The sequence below is a fragment of the Chiloscyllium punctatum genome, chromosome 10 (assembly GCF_047496795.1).
Source record: "Chiloscyllium punctatum isolate Juve2018m chromosome 10, sChiPun1.3, whole genome shotgun sequence".
NCBI classification, from domain to species: domain Eukaryota; kingdom Metazoa; phylum Chordata; class Chondrichthyes; order Orectolobiformes; family Hemiscylliidae; genus Chiloscyllium; species Chiloscyllium punctatum.
The window spans coordinates 86,234,870-86,252,875 of record NC_092748.1 but is presented as its reverse complement, the minus strand read 5'-3'; the positions used below and the strand labels follow the sequence as shown (position 1 = coordinate 86,252,875).

Here is an 18,006-nt window from a genome sequence, read left to right as displayed (position 1 = left end):
TTCAGAAGACTTACAAGGATGCTGCCAGAGCTGAATAGGCTGGGGCTGTTTTCCCTGGAGTACAGAGGCTGAGGGGTGACCTTACAGAGGTTTATAAAATCATGAGGGGCACAGATAAGATAAATAGACAAGGTCTTTTCCTTGGGGTGGGGGAGCCCAGAACTAGAGGGCATAGGTTTAGGGTGAGAGGGGAAAGCTATAAAAGTGTCCTAAAATGCAATTTTTTCACACAGAGGGTAGTGCATGGATGGAATGAGCTGCCGGAAGAAGTGGTGGAGGCTGGTACAATGACAACATTTTAAAGGCATCTGGATGGGTACATGAATAAGAAGGATTTAGAGAGATATGAGCCAAGTGCTGGCAAATGGGACGAGATTAGTTCAGGATATCTGGTCAGTACGAATGAGTTGGACCAAAGGGCCTGTTCCCGTGCTGTACATCTCCATAACTCTATGACTCTAAGTTGACTCACGATGCTGTTAAAGGAGGCAGTCAGAAATCATGCAACACCAGGTTATAGTCTAGCAGGTTTATTTGAAATCACAAGCTTTCAGAGCGTAACTCCTTCACCAGGTGACCTGATGGAGGGGCTGTGCTCTGAAAGCTATTGGACTATAAACTGGTGTTGTCTGATTTTTTATTTTGTCCAACCGAGTCCAACACAGGCACTTCCACTTAAAGGAGGAAATTCCAGGACTCTGGCCAGCAACACTGAAGGAACAGCAATATATTTCCAAGTCAGGATGATGAGTTGATAGGAGGGAAACTTGTGGTGGTGTTGTTCCTCTATATCTGTTGCCCTTTGTCCTTCTAGATGGAAGTGGTCATTTGGAAAGTGCTCTCTAAGGATTTTTGGTGAATTTCAGCAATTCATCTTGTAGGTATCTGCTACTGAGTGATGGTAGTGAAGGGAGTGGATGTTTGTGAATCTGGTGGCAATCAAGTTGGTTGCTTTGCCCTTGAGTGTTGCTGGAGCTGCCTCCATCCAGGCAAATGGGACATATTCCATCACTCTCCAGACTTGTGCCTTGGGGGATTCAGGAGGTGAGTTACTTGCTGCAGTATTCTACCCACTGACCTTCTGAGAAAGGGTCACTGGATCTGAAACGTTAACTCTGATTTCTCTCTTCAACTGCTGCCAGAGCCGTTGAGCTTTCCCAGCAATGTCTGTTTTTATTTCTGCTTTGCAGCCTCCGTAGCTCTTTCGGCATTGTGTTGGGTCCACTGAGGCCATTTGAGTGGGTGTCGTGGTCAGAGGTCGGGGGAGGTATAGTTGGAGGTGTCAGTGATTTTAGTCAGGCGTTCAGTTTAATTTGAACAGATCTTTAATCCTCTAACGTTTCTTGAATAACTATTAGCAGGAAATGAGTGGGAAAGCTCAGGAATCTCCTATCTTGGAGATGCTGTCGTGGATTGCCCAGTGAAATTTCCTTTTCGATCTTTAAAGGGGTAAACCTCACTTCAGTTCTGTACCTCTGTTAAATACGATTCTTTGAATGACGACACCGCCATGAATTTGATCCTTAGTTTTTGTTTTAATTCTGGATGGAATCTCCGAAACAATACCTACTAGATTTCCCACGGAACAGTCAGTTCGGTTTATCAGTTCTATTGGGATCATTAAAACTACGTGGTTGTAATGATCCACACTACATTGGGGGAAAAAAGCAATCGGATCATTTCTTTATTTAAACATATGGGTTAAGTTTATTATCTATTAATTTCATCTCAGAATCTACTGAGTAATGGTCACAAATTATCCAATCCTCCTACAGTTCCCTGTTGGATATGTTCTATTTATTACGGCATAAAACCCTATATAAAAACAGACTGCAGAATCAACAGAAGACAGCCGGTAATAAAAATCCCGAGATTGAACCCAGTATGAAGTCAGTGTAATGTACATCCCAGACTGACCGCTAGATTGCGCTGATGGAGTGCCTTTATTTTAACGGCACACTGCCCTGACTCGATTCGGATTAAATATTCCAAATCCCCGCATACTTGCCTTCAACCTCAAACCTTTGGGAGTGTGGGATGGGGCAGGGATTGTTATACAGTCAAGTGGCAAGTCAAGCAAGTAGTTGATGGTGAGCACCTGTCATTGACGAGTTAACCCTTTGACAGGGCAAACTGTCAGGCTGCAGAAGTTCGCCCAAGATTCAAGCAACGTGTTACAAGCAGGAACAACTCCCTTGAGATGGGTGACCATTCGGCCGGATAAACAGCGCCTATCTTTGAACGGTGGACGTTCAATCGACGTTAAAGTTGAGAAATACATAGGCTTGCAAACTGAAAGTGCCCTTGACTCAGGATGGATTTCATGGCAAGCTGTTCCCCATCACCGTGGACGGGAGCAGGAGCCAACAGCTTCATTCTCGGTCAAAATTAAATCTGATAAAGTGGACAGTTCCAGAGGAAAGGTTTGGGTCTGGGATAGGCACTGCATCTCATTAAAAATAAAAAATCACGAGTGTGTAATCAATCTGAGGCGGGGAATATTGTGTGGCTTTAATCTGAGCAGTCTGGGAATTATAGAACCATGGGTCAGCCAAATGGGGAAATGATGGCAATTTGAGCGATTGTCCTCCCCTCTCATTTCACTTTCTCGGTGCTGAGCCTAGTGTGGAGCCAGTACTTTTGCAGAAGAGATGATGCTGCAACTGCGTTCGGTTTAAAGCCCTTTCCTGATGGTCGGTAACACACATCTATAACACAGAGGAGTGGCAGAGACTCGCCAGGCCGGGTTCAATTGCAGGGGTCATCAATCGGGGTGTCAGTGACAATGGGGAGCTGGACTGTAGTCCCATTCAGAGGCAATATCATTGCTGTGTGTGTGTGTGACTCTCTCTAGTTTCAGAATTACCACGTGGGCGTGTGTTAGAGCCACTGGAGCAAAACCGGGAATCAGCAACATCCCAAGGCTGCACGGAGTCAGTCGGATAGTCAAATTCACCAGCAAAACCTGAGTCTGGGGCGAGGGAAGACTAAAACAAACAAGCAACATTTTTTAAAAAAACTAAAATAAAACTCTACACGCTCCGAGAAAATAAGAGTGCGGAGAGGCAAAAATGTGTTAACTAACTTGTTCCATCGCCGAGAGAGTGGTGAGGATAGAGAGAAAATAAAAACCCTGTGGGATTTTCAAATCTTCAGTCAGATTTAAGGCGGGAGCGTTTGTCAAATTGGAAGTGACGGTAAGACACGCGTTTCTCATTGAATTTTATTACTGTCCACGAAGACTTGAACTTCGCCAGAGAGCAAGGCATTCGGTGTTTCGTTTTGTGTTAAAAAAAATCCCTTTCCCCTTCCTTGTCTCTGTGCAGGACCCGCTCCTTTTGCTCCTGTCCATCCCTAACACTGGATATATGCGAGAGCCGAGTGAGAGGCAGCACTTCAGAGAGAGCAAGCCAGGATGAGGTATCCCGTTCATCATCCGCTCCTTCTCGTTCTACTTCAATGCTTCCTTCACACGGTGAGTATTATTTACACGGTGCTTTTATTGAGAACTTTTCCTTTTTAAAAAAAAAACAAATCTGAGTGTGTGGGGCATTATTCATTAGTAACCTTTGGGCAGACAGAGCACCGATCGATACTGTGGAAGTGGCGTTGGTGTGGAATCAGGTTCTTTTGGTAAAGTGACTACAGCCCCCGTGCTCCCCTGGATGTGAGCGCCCCTCTTTTATTTTAATTCCCCCTGTTAATGTCAGGAGCTGGTTAATTCTCACGGAGAATGGGACGCAGCTCATTTGGCTGCGGTTAATAACTTGGCGTGGTCGGATTCTCTCAATGGCCACGTTTAATGACTGCGAGGGTTTGCTGGAAGTTATTTTCAAATGGTGGGGTACACTGTGGAGTGCTGTCCCAAGAAATATTGGGTTTGTTTGGTCATGGGCTTCCCGGTTTGGCAGCCTGAAGATAATTCTCTGGGAATATTGGTCCGCTCCTTCGAACTGCTAAAGTCGAACCTTCAGTGACTCGGATCGTCCAATCGGCGAAATGTGTTTTACTTTGTTCAAAGACACGGTCGCTGCTAATTCAGTAATGCAACTTGCGGAGATTAAGCACTCTACTTAAGCACTGGTTTCTGATGTTACAGCAAGGAGTTGATTGATTAGGTTTTGAGCAAGCTTATGTCAGAATCTAATCCGTTTTTGGATTGTGTCAGTGTTGTAATGTTTTCTACCCTGGTGCTTTATCACGGCAATGAATTACAGAGCTGCAGCCGAGAGATAAGGGATTCCGTGTTCCAATCCGTGCCCTTCCATTCAATAAGCTAGCCTTTTGTTCCAATCTTCTCCACACCAAAGTTTCAAATCAAATTGCTTTAAATTGTGAGGAGACTTTTTACAGATACTGAGGCATTACAGACCGAGGCAATCCTGGGTTTCAAATATTGTCTCTTGGATAATTTCCATGTGAGAAATAAATTACTTGCCGATTTCAACCACGTCCAGTCTTAGAATACGAGCATCCATCACTTTGATTCCAAGGCCAGACATTCTCAAGAGACCATCGAAAACAGCAGGTATACCGTTCCCATTGTCTAGCTGGGAAACGACTTCCAGCGTTAGAAAAGGCCGAAGTTCCCGTAGAACTCATTAAATCCAAGGTACCAGACCTCTTGCCACGTAAGCGTCTCCCAACCATTTGAATTTCCGAAGTGCGCAACATAACTTGCAGCTTTATGGTTTGAAGTTTCTATTTTCCAGGAGGCGTTTGTCCTTTCTAGTTATTTATTTCTTGCGCATGGATTCATTAGTTAACGTACAAAAATTGCCTAACGATAATGCTTGCTTTCAACTCAACGAGATGCTCGCCCGTGGTGTATTCTCGGGACAGTTTATCCCGTCGTACAGATAAGGATGCAGTGATGAATATGCTATTGCCCAGAACTGATGATGCTACAATATTCTAGCTAATTAAATACAACGTTTGAAATGCAAAACCCACAACAGTAGAGTTCTAAATGCGACCGATACATTGCCTGCCGCAGAGGAAGCCAACGGGGTTGGTGTTGTAAAGGTCTTTTTTGAGAACGGTCCAATATTTGTCTACCTGTTCCTTTAAACTAGTAAAGAAGTTGGTGAGGGATATGAAATTATGGAATTCTGACAGGGTCATATTTCATTGACCAAATTGACGATAATCTGACTGCGACTGATGGTTAAATTATACTTCAGCTCTACACTTTTCATGTTTTGAAAATATGTAACTATCCAAACAATTTTAGAATTTCTGTACACCATCAAGGGGCTCATTTTCATTTCCCTTTATCAGTGCAAGCGCTAATTAGGCAGTGCCATCCATCCACAGTCACTTGCAGGCAGATTTATCATGTTGCAGTAATAATTTCTTTCCCAGAGCATTCAAATGAATCTAAACTGCACGTTGGCCCAGACTCATGGTGCCCATTCATCAAACAGTACAGCTCGATGAGAAACTGGTCAATATGTTGTTGCGATGGCCTCCATATTTTCTACATACTAGTAACATCTTGCTTATTCCCACTTCAGAAAATTTTCTGAAGCCAACACCCCATTTGGAATGTGATGCTATTGAAGGTGATATCTCATCATCACTGATGCCTTACTGAAGTGGGTGGTTGATGTGAGTGAATTTTGTACTGGGGAACTATTCAATCATAAGAAAATGAAAGTTGAACCCCCAGATGCTACCTTACTGACAGTATTTCCTTGTCCTGCCCTCCATTCTGTCAATTAACAAGGCATGGAACTATTTTGGCATATTAGTGTCATCCCAAGTCACTTAACAAAGGACATGAGCAGAAGACATTTCTGATCATATGGCTTTGTATTACACAGTTCATTTCCCCACAGTGCAATTTCGGGGAGGTAGACCATCTTTCTCCAGTAACAATTGCAAATAATAAGTCTTGAAAGATTGTCTACCTTTGTAAATATACTTGAACAATTATGTGCTTTAACTATTGATTTTTGATATAGATTGTGCTTTTGGGTATAAACTTCAGGCTATATTTGTCAACCCAAGCTGCTATGAACAATCTCTCCAATTTCTCTGTCCTGTACTCAATTCCTGATAGGTCTGTTAGCAATTTACTTATATTGTGTAATGTAAGGCTGTGGATTTATTTAGCATTGTGAAAATCTTTCATCCAATAATCTTTAGAACCTCAAAGCTGACATGCTAAAATGATCATTTTGCAAGATTTAATGTTTGAGAAACAGAATCAATTAATCCTAACATGTTGTGAGTGTACTATATTGTGATCACACACAGAGCTTCATATGTGTGTGTACCAGAATACACTATTACATCAACAAAATAGCTATAATTCATCAGTTTAGTTTAGGAAACTTGGTCAGCATGGATGTGTTGGACTGAAGGGTCTGTTTCTGTGCTGTATAATTCTGTGACTTTACAATAAAATAAATAGCTTGACATATTTTGATCTAGTGATGAATTTCAAAAGTACATTTGCATCCAAAATGTTTAATGAATAATTACCGATCTAAGGGTTCAGTTACTGAATCTGAGTCTTTCATGAGAAATGAATGAAATACAGTACAAAAATGTTTACTTGTAATTTATTTGCATCTTGGAAAATGTAGGACCACAAAAAGGTGCACTGATTAAAATATGAATGCACTGATTTGTTCAACAGAAAAGTCTAAATGTGTGATCAACAGTCCTGAACAAATAATGTAATAAGGCACTCATTCACATGGAAAATTATGGAATGTTGCATTCATCTCAATATATTTCAGTCGCAAATTTGTAGCACCTTGCCTCTGGTCTTGGATCGTGGAAAATGTGTTTTAGGGATTATTTTTGAAATATATGGACAATAATACTCCTTTAATAATTCCAACAACAATGAACTGAGAAGAGTTCTTGATATTCATAGGTTTTAGCACCCTGGGGACTATTTTCAGATGAGAAAAAAAAACAACAGTGAAAATGGACCCTGGTGCACCAAAAATCTAGATAATTGGATGTCTTTGAAGTAGTTCATTATCGATGTGTGGCATTTTACATTTTCTTATAGGAATTTGCATGCAATTTGCATTGCTAGTTATTTGTTATCTGTTGACTTCACAGCAGCAGCTCTGATACAGAACAATGAGGCACTAAGACCGAGCGAAATGGAACATTTTTGTAATAGTTGCCAACCAATAAGAATCTTCCTTTAAGACTAGCTTTAAGCTAATTCTATGATAATTTTGGTCAGGAGCAATGATCATTTGTGCACAGTCTTGTATTAAAAATTGCCCCTATCTTTTGCATCTAACAGCATTTTGTATATCGTTAAATGTGTAGATCACGAAACGCGAATAAAATAAGGTGATTACTTAGACCTTTTCAAATTACAGGTATTACAAAATATTTTGGAATTGGGCCGTTCAAATAATATTAATCACTAATGGTAAACATGGTAGCAACCATGTAAAGGATGGTTTGAATAATTTTACTCTATTTTCATCTGATGCATCAAAAGTTGTTGCTGAACCTTCATTTGGTAGAAATATCCCATTGTTGTTTTACAATTGTTCAATAAGCATGCCATTTGAATAAGACTTGAAAAGTATTCAGGACATCTTTATGGTCACCTAGGAGAAAGTGAGGACTGCAGATGCTGGAGATCAGAGCTGAAAAATGTGTTGCTGGAAAAGCGCAGCAGGTCAGGCAGCATCCAAGGGGCAGGAGAATTGACGTTTCGGGCATAAGCCCTTCTCCTTTTCCAGCAACATATTTTTCATCTTTATGGTCACTATTATTTTACACTATCAATAATCTAACAAGAAAAGGAACAATCAGAAATGAAGAGTTTCAGTGTAAAGTCGCAGTACAAATGATTTTTTAATCTCATAGTTGTGCTAACAAAATTATTACAAATGTGACTGATTATGGATTATCTGCTTATCTCATTGATTTGTATCTTGGTAAATCATGTTGTTTAATATGTAATGTGGCTTTTCTGGGTGAAGGCAGAATATTGCAAGGCCAGTAATTGATAATGGATATAAACAGCAATATTGTCATCGGATAAATTTTTGATACTTTTTTTTTCTGGTGCAGGATTTTCAATTAATTTTTACTATATGAAATATTTTAATGAATTGCATGCTTGATGTTGAAATAAATCTTTAGCAGATAGAACTTACATATCTTCATGTTTACAAAATTACAATATTATAATGTTTATAATATTATTATACTGCATGATGTGCCTCAGCTACTGCATCAAAAGTTTAAAACGTTCAGGATTTTTCAATGCCTCTTCTTTTCACTCAAGACATAAAACTCAGGGCATTCTATATTTAACTATTTTGCCTGAATGTTATGTTTATTCCAGGTCAGTTTTAGTATCCCTGGATCATAGCCTCAAAGTCCCCTGTGCTGTGCTAATCTATAATTCTATTTTCTAACACATTTCTTGCCAAACATTAGTCATTTATTATAGGTCTAGTATGCCCCTCTTTAAATACTTATTTCATTTGTAGACTTTAAAAGTTAAATAATTAGAATTTTATTTAAACCAGAGTGATAATCTGTCAGGATCAACATTTTAATATCTACCTTTTCAATAAAACTGAAATATCTAAAAGTCCAATAACAAAATTAATATAATGGAGCTTTCTTGCAATTCATTTTGTGTTTTCTTCGAATTTATTTTGGCATTTACTGAGATAACACAGGCTGAGCTTTCTACTGCAGTTTCGAGATGTAGAAGAATAGCATTGCAGTAGCCTGTTTACATTCCTTTGTTTTCCACCAACATCGTACCACTTGAACAAAAGCATCGTCTTTGCATTATATTGCCTTAAAGATTGCACTCATTAATGAGCTAAGCAGGAATATTACAAAACAGTTTTTTTTAAGAGAGCTGGAGAATCCAGGTTGGTGTAGCTGCATTTTGAATCATTAAACAACAAGGGACTATGACTGACCTGTAAAATGCCAAATCAAATCAGGACATATGACTGATTCTTACAACAGTACCAATAAATTGGCTTTTCATTCCTGATTACACAAGCATTGAACCCTTCAGATAAATCTGTCAAATTTATGAAGGGTTCAATGCTTGTATAATGCTTAAACTCTCAACCATTCTTTAATGCAAGGCATTAGGCTTTCTTTCATCTGAATCCCACTTGTCTTTGACTGCATCGAAGTGTTTTTTTTCTGGTTGAAATCTAACCATATCTGATTATAAATGTCGTTGATTAGTAAAGGTAAAGCTACCATTGTTCCAATCAACCATTGGGCTGCTCTCCTGTTAGAGCTGATTGTGAGGGTCACTACAATTCCAGTAAGGTGGCAGGATTGGGAAAGCAGGATCTTCATAGTAACCTTAGCCAATGCGGGAAATGAACACATGCTGTTGGCATCATTCTATTTGCAAAACAGCCATCCAGCCAAGTGAGCTCAGAAATCTTCACCACTTTTATTTCTACAATTAAAGGACTCAGTAAAGAACATTTTCTTTTATAATGTTTACCAGCTCATGATGTGATGATATTAAAATGTTCCCAAAAATCATTCTTGTTTCACTAAGCCCAAGCTATTAATGCTAATAATATGTATTTTTCTTGGTTTTTGAACTGCTTCAGCATAGTATATATGCAGATATATTTCTTTTTGACTACCTGCATGTTTGCAATAGAATTGTCTCTTTTCCCCAAAACCTCCTACTCTAATCCTGGTGCTTCATGCTAGTTTCATGGTCACTTGTAATCTTCCAGATGAAGTTACAGTTGTTTGCGTGTAAAGTCATCATATGTCAAACCGATTCATATCATTGATATCCACTTTCCAATTCAACGTGGTTAGTGGATAATGATCAGGTATTGGAACATTGGCTAAATTTTCTTTCTGCTCCTTTTCTAACTTTGGGGACAAATGTCAATCGTAGTGCTTCCATACATACTAAAGTTGAGACCATGTGTCAGCAAATATTAGGGGACATAGGTTTAAGGTGAGGTGGGAAGAAGTTTAAAGGAGATGCATGAGGCAAGTGTTATTTTTTAAGTGGTAGGTGCCTGGAACTGGCTTTTGCCATGACTCTTATCCTGTGTTTTATTTAAGAATGTGCAGACACCAATCACTAAGATAAAGAAAATGCCATGTGCTGACTTCCTGATGAAAGCAACTTATAAATTGAAACACTTGCAAAATTCAGCATCATCAAAATCAATGAAACTTTATAGTTTTATGAACAGTCTCATCAATTGGCAACTACTGAACTCTGTGATGGTGTAAATTATGTTAAATAACAACGCAGCACATGAAAAGTGACAATTACTCAATAAATTTTGTCAACTTTCCAAATCTCAATGTCAGCCCCTCCGTAGCTGGCTACAATAACATACCTGAACTGACGAGTTGTGAAAAGGAAGATAAAGAGCAGCACATCTCCACAAGTTAAGGCTTAGTCATCAATTCTCACTAATTTGCAGTGAATCTTAATCAATTTGGTTTAAACCTGCAGTTTGTTTTGATGTAACCATATAAAATAAACATTGATCTGTATGTTTAAATAGTTTTATGATCAATTTCCTTTTTTATGATCACCAGGGTAATGCAGAACAGTTTCTGATCTTGGCTGTGATTGTAAAAGGATGTAAAATGCAAGTAACTATCCAACCACTTTGAGATTCACTGTCACAGAGAATACATGCAAAGGTGATGAAAGCTATAATTGTTTGCACTTTAACATTTTATTTAGGAATCTACTTGAAGGGTCATTAATTTCAATCAATAATTCAGAGCTACAACAATGGATTCTTAACAAAAGTAGAATTGAAACTTGGCTCCGAGCTAATTTCCGTAGCAACTATAGTCATTTCTTCATGAAGTTATCACTAATCAATAATCACAAATTAAAACATAGAATAAAATTGGGCCAATTTTTTTTTCTGGACCAGGGCATTCCATATTGTGGTTGGTCAGTTAGACTTTAACCTGCACCCAGTTAGACTTCAAAGTGAACCATTACCTCTTCTGCCACTATCAAGACATTGAGGGTTACCATTAAGTAGACATTGAACCGTTTGCCGTGTGAACGTTGTGGATACAAAAGCAGAAGCTAAGAACCCTGCAGCAACTAACACATCTTCTGAATCCCTAAAGTCAATCCACTGTCGACAAGCACAAGTTAGAGGTGTGATGGAAGATATTACATTTGCCTGGAAATCTGCCGCTCCTACAACATTCATACAGCTCAAAGCTATCCAAGACAAAGTAGTCCACATGATAGGCACTGAGGTTTGTTAGAAACTTTCTAAAATCAATGACCACAATCTTGCATAAGGATAAGAGCAGCAGATACATGTAAACACCACCACTTGCAAGTCACCATCCTGACTAAATGTATTGGGCCAAAGTCCACTGGCATCTGTGCTTGAATAATGCATACTGTTACTAATGTATTCATTATTCAATAAATTCAAAAGAAGCATCCTGACTTGGTAGTGCATTGCTATTCCTTCAGTGTCACTGGGCCAACCTATTGGAACCATCTTCAACAACATTATGGGTCTACCTACACTAAATAGATAGCAACAGTTTAACAAGGCCATCTTCTCAAGGCCAATCAAAATCAGGCAATAAATGCTTGCCCAACAATGTCCAAATCCCATGAATAAATAAAAATGAAACTCTTGGGTGGATAATGTTTTTGGGAGTAAGTTGACAATGGTGTGGTAAGAATAAAAATTCTTTTGGGACACTTGTTCCAGAAATAAACTGAGGATGGGCTGATGAGTGTGAATTATAAGTGGGTGATTGAGTATGAAATCAGGTATAGAAAGAGACATAAAGCAAGAGAAAGCAAAATGGAATAGAAATGACAGTTATTGAAAGGAGTTACAGCAGGTAGTCACATCTCAGGTAAAAGAAGAAGGTAGATGGGTTACCATCAGGGGACCAGCAGCAGTGTAGGGATCCCCTGTGGCTGTTGCCTTCGAAAACAAGTGTACCGTTTTGGATACTGTTGGGGGGATGACTTAGCAGGGGTAAGCAATGGGGCACAGGTCTTTGGTACAGAGTCTGTCCCTGTTGCTCAGAGGGAAGGGGAAGAAGAGCAGAGCATTAGTCATTGGGGACTCCATAGTTAGGGGGACAAACAGGAGGTTCTGTGGGAACGAAAGAGACTCACGGTTGGTGTGTTGCCTCCCAGGTGCCAGAGTTCTTGATGTCTCTGATCATGTTTTCAGGATCTTTGAGGGGGAGGGGACCAGTCCCAAGTCTTGTTCCAGATAGGCACCAATGACATTTATAGGAAGAAGGATGGGGATTTAAGGCAGAAATTCAGGGTGCTAGGGTGGAAGCTTAGAGCGAAGACAAACAGAGTTATTATCTCTAGTTTGTTGCCTGTGCTACGTGCTAGCAAGGTGAGGAATGGGGAGAGAGCAGAGTTGAACATGTAGCTACAGGGACTGTGTAGGAGGGAGGGTTATAGATTCTTGGACAATTGGGGCTCTTTCTGGGGTTGGTGAGACCTCTACAAAGAGGATGTTCTTCACCTGAACTAGAGGGGTACCAGTATCTTGTCGTGGGGGAGGGGGGGGGGTGGGGGTGAAATTTGCTAATGCTCTTCGGGTGTGTTTAAACTAATTCAGCAAGGGGATGGGAACTTAAATTGTCGTTTGAGTATAGATGAGGTTGAGAGTAGGGGGGGTCTGAAATAAGGTTTCAGGGTCGCAAGAGGGCACCAGCAAGCAAGAAGTTGATTTGAAGTGTGTCTACTTCATGCCAGGAGCATCTGGAATAAAGTAGGTGAACTTGCAGCATAGGTCAGTACCTGGGATTTCAATGTTGTGGCCATTTCAGAGACATGGGTAGAACAGGGACAGGAATGGTTGTTGCAGGTTTTGGGATTTAGATGTTTAAGTAAGAACAGAGAAGATGGTGAAAGCAGCGGAGGTGTGGCACGGTTAGTCAAGGACAGTATTATGACTGCAGAAAAGACATTCGAGGACTCGTCAACTGAGGTGGTATGAGCTGAAATTAGAAACAGGAAAGGAGAGGTCACCCTGTTGGGAGTTTTCTATAGGCCTTCAAAATGTTCCAGAAATTTAGTGATAAGACTAGCAAAGATGATGCTCAATAGGAGCAAGAGTGACAAGATAATTGTTGTGGTAGACTTCAGCTTTCCAAATATTGACTGGGAATACTATAGTTCGAGTACTTTGGATGGGTCAGTCAATGTGTGTCGGAGGGTTTTCTGACACAGTATGTAGACAAGCCAACAAGGGCAACACCACATTAGATTTGGTACTGAGTAATGAATGCGGCCAAGTGTTAGATTTGGAGGTAGGTGAGCACTTTGGTCATAGTGACCACAATTCAGTTATGTTTAGTTTAGCAATGGAAAGAGATAGGTATACACCGGAGGGCAAGAGCTACATCTGGGGAAAAGCAATTACAATGTGATTAGACTAGATTTAGGATGCATAGGATGGGAAAGGAAACTGCAATAGAAATGTGGAGCATATTCAAGGAACAGCTACTGTATGTCCTTGATAAGTATGTACCAGTCAGGCAGCGAGGAAACTGTCGAGCATAGGAGCCGTGGTTTACTAAGTAAGTTGAATATCTTGTCAAGAGGAAGAAAAAGGCATATGTTAGGCTCAGTTAGGGCGATTGAGAGGTACAAGTAGTCAGCAAAGACCTAAAGAGAGAGCTAAGATGAGCAAGGAGGGGACATGAGAAGTTGTTGGCTGATAGGATCAGGGGAAACCCTAAAGCTTTCTGTAGGTATATAAGGGATAAAAGAATGAATAGAGTAAGATTAGGGCCAATCAAGGGCAGTAGTGGGAAGTTGTGCGTGGAGTCAGGGGTGATGGGGGAAGCGCTAAATGAATATTTTTCATCAGTATTCACACTGGAAAAAGACAATGTTGTCAAGGAGAATACTGAGATACATGCTATTGGACTAGATGAGATTGAGGCTCATAAGGACGAGGTATTAGAAATTCTGGAAAGTGTGAAAATAGATAAACCCCCTGGGTCAATGGGAATTATCCTAGGATCTTCTGGGAAGCTAGGGAGGAAAAGGAGATTGCCAAGCCTTTGGCTTTGATCTTTATGTCATCATTGTCTACAGGAATAGTATCAGAAGACTGGAGGAAATACAAATGTTGTTCCCTTGTTCAAGAAGGGGAGTAAAGGCAATCTGGGTAATTATAGACCAGTGAGCCTTCGGTTGTGGGTAAAGTGTTGGAAAAGGTTATAAGAGATAGGATTTATAATCATCTTGAAAGGAGTAAGTTGATTAGGGATAGTCAACATGATTTTGTGAAGGGTAGATTGTGCCTCATAAAGCTCATTGAGTTCTTTGAGAATGTGACCAAGCAGGTAGATGAGGGTAAAGCAGTTGATGGATTTCAGTAAGGCGTTTGATAAGGTTCCCCATGGTAGGCTACTGCTCAAAATGTGGAGAGCTGGGCTTTAAGACGATTTAGAGGTTTGGATCAGAAATTGGCTAGCTGACAGAAGGTGGTGGTTGATGGGAAATATCCACCCTGGAGTTCAGTTACGATTGATGTTCCGCAAGGATCTGTTTTGGAGCCACTGCTGTTTGTGATTTTTATAAACGACCTGGATGAGAGCATAGAAGGATGGGTTAGTAAATTTGTGGAGGACACTAAGGTCGGTACAGTTGTGGATAGGTATGGATAGTGCAGAAGGATGTTGTAGGTTACAGAGGGACATAGAGAAGCTGCAGAGAAGGGCTGAGAGGTGGCAAATGGAGTTTAATGCAGAAAAGTGTGAGGTGATTTACTTTGGAAGGATTAACAGGAATGCAGAGTACTGGGCTAATGGTAAGCTTCTTAATAGAATAGACGAGCAGAGAGATCTCTATGTCCATGTACATAGATCCTTGAAAGTTGCCACCAAGGTTGATAAGGTTGTTAAGAAGGCATATGGTGTGTTAGCTTTCATGAGAAGAGGGTTTGAGTTTCGGAACCATGTCGTTGTGCTGCTGTTGCACTAAACTCTGGTGTGGCCACACTTGGAGTATTGCGTGCAGATCTGGTGACTGCATTATAGGAAATATGTGAAAACTCTGGAAAGGGTTCAGAAGAGATGTTGTTTGGAATGGAGGGGAGGTCTAATGAGGAAAGGTTGAGGGACTTGAGGCTGTTTTCATTAGAGAGAAGAAGATCGAGAAATGACTTTATTGAAACATAAGATCATCTGAAGGTTAGATCAGGTGAACAGTGATGGCTATCACGAGGAGACATAGCTATAAATTGATGACTGATAGATATAGGTCAGATGTCAGAGGTAGCTTCTTTACTCAGAGAGTAGTAGGGGCGTGGAACGCACTGCCAGCAGCAGTTGTAGAATTGCCAACTTTAGAGGCATTTAAAAGGTAATTGGATAGGCATATGGACTAGAATGGAATATTGTAGGTTATGTGGGCTTCAGATTGGTTTCATAGGATGGCACAACATCGAGGGCCAAAGGGCCTTTACTGCACTGTAATGTTCTATGTATAAAAAGAAAATAACAAAAGTAATTAGAAAATAACAAAAGTAATGAGAAATTTGACATTTTTAAAATTTCCAGTATCAGTTACAATGTGAAGAAGTGAGAGTCCATGCTCTTATTAGTTCACTTTCTGACCAAGGCAGGTTGATTGGCTGTCATTGATAATAATTCAGAGTTACATACTAGGTTACTATATTAATTCCTAAACTGAGCTCTCTGTGGCAATTTTAATGAGCAATTAATTTGGAAATGCTATATCATAAAAGGCACAAGAAGGTTAAGGTTTATGAAGCTGCAATTTATCATTATTCTGAAATCATAGGTTTATGGCTTAATCCTCTGAATTTACAAAATGATTAATATATTAATAACAGTGTGCATCATCCAGACATTGGTACTTACCAGCAGAGTCTGATGCAATAGATTTAATTCAGTGTTGGATATCTGCTGACACTTGAGTCCAAATCTGGATCTCCAATATTTGCCCTGTGCAAATTGTCACTAGTTGCTGCTTCACAAAAATGGCATTTCACCCTTAATCTCCTTGTCATTTTCATAAAATTGAATTTCATAGAATTGCAGAATTGTTGTACCACATAAAAAAGGCCAGTTGGCCCGTAGTAGCTGCACCAGCTCTCTAAAATGTGCATTTCATGAATGATGTCCTCCTGCCTTGCACGCCATCCTTGCTCAAAAACCAATCTTCCTATTGAACATAGCAATTGAACCTGCCCCAACTGCACTCAGAGGCAGGCTGTTCCAGACCATAACTGTTCACTGCATGGCAAAACCTTTTCTCATATTAGTTTTGATTCTTTTGCCAGTCATTTTAAACTAGTACCTTATTGTTTTAGATCCTTTCATATGTGGGAACAGTTTCTTCCTATTGTATGCTGTCTAAACCTTTCATGAATTTGAATATATCAGATCCCTTCTCACTCATCTCTTCAAGTAAATTGTCCCAACTTATATTCCAAACTGCAGTTCCTAATCCCTTGAACCATTCTTGTAAAACTCTTCTTCACCCTCTCCAATGTCTTCACCTCCTTCCTAAAGTGTAGCATTCAGAACTGGAAGCAATACCTAAGCTGAGGCTACGCTCCTGTTTTGCATATCCTCCATTTTAACAGAGCCTAGGACTTTTATTAATCATTCTCTCAATCTGTCTTGCCAGCTTTAATCATTTTTGCAAATATACACTCAGGTCACTTTGCTGCTGTAACCACATTAGAGTTCTGTCTTTTATTTTATCTTCCCTTCCTATGTTCATCCTACCAGGATGAATCACCTTACATTTCTCCACACTGAACATCATCTGCCACATGTCTGCTCATTCCAGCACTTGTCAATGTTCCTTGAAATTCTCCACTATCATTCTTAAAGTTTACAATGTTTTGAAGTTTTCTATCATGTATAAAATGTTGTATTTGTCCACTGTGAAGGTGATAAAAATATATTAGAGAGAGTGAAGGCCAACATAGACTCCTTGACAGCTGCACTGTCCACCTTCTTCCAGACAAGAAACATTCATCAACCATTATTCTGTTTAGACCATAAGACCATAAGACATAGGAGTGCAAGTAAGGCCATTCGGCCCATCGAGTCCACTCCGCCATTCAATCATGGCTGATGCGCATTTCAGCTCCACTTGCCAGCGTTCTCCCCGTAGCCCTTAATTCCTCTAGACAACAAGAACCTATCAATCTCGGCCTTGAAGACATTTAGCGTCCCGGCTTCCACTGCACTCCGTGGCAATGAATTCCACAGGCCCACCACTCTCTGGCTGAAGAAATGTCTCCGCATTTCCGTTCTGAAATGACCCCCTCTAATTCTAAGGCTGTGTCCACGGGTCCTAGTCTCCTCGCCTAACAGAAACAATTTTCTAGCATCCACCTTTTCAAAGCCATGTATTATTTTGTACGTCTCTATTAGATCTCCCCTTAATCTTCTAAACTCCAATGAATACAATCCCAGTATCCTCAGCCGTTCCTCATATGCTAGACCTGTCATTCCAGGGATCATCCGTGTGAATCTCCGCTGGACACGTTCCAGTGCCAGTATGTCCTTCCTGAGGTGTGGGGACCAAAACTGGACACAGTACTCCAAATGGGGCCTAACCAGAGCTTTATAAAGTCTTAGTAGTACATCTCTGCTTTTATCACATCACTCAGTCAATTCTATAATCATGTTGCTGCTGAACCTTATAATCAATGAACTCTGGTTTTGCTCAGCCATCTGTATTTTTTATTAATTCAAAGGATCTAGGCTTTGCTGCAAGATCTAGGATTTATCACCTATCTCTAATTACCCTGAGAAGGGGTGGGGATTTGCCTTCTTGAACTGCTGCAGTTCATCTGATGTAGGTGCATCCCCATTACTGTAACAGAAGGGTTTCCAGCTTTTGAACCAATGAAAGGGAAAGAAATGATGATATATTTCCAAATGAGGATGGTAAATGACTTCGGGGTAATCTTATAGATGGTGATGTTCCCATCTATCTGTTGCACTTCTCCTTCTAGTTGG

The 18,006-nt window shown here is 40.2% G+C and overlaps 1 protein-coding gene across 1 annotated transcript in view; it reads left to right on the top strand.

The window, feature by feature from the left end:
- The first annotated feature begins 2,038 nt into the window (after positions 1 to 2,038).
- Positions 2,039 to 18,006, top strand: part of nxph2a (neurexophilin 2a) — a 152,349-nt gene continuing 136,381 nt past the window's right edge. The window contains exons 1-2 of the mRNA XM_072579718.1: positions 2,039 to 3,197; positions 3,327 to 3,475. Coding sequence (XP_072435819.1) covers positions 3,416 to 3,475 — 60 coding nt within the window. The 5' untranslated portion in view covers positions 2,039 to 3,197; positions 3,327 to 3,415. The remainder of the gene's footprint in view (positions 3,198 to 3,326; positions 3,476 to 18,006) is intronic.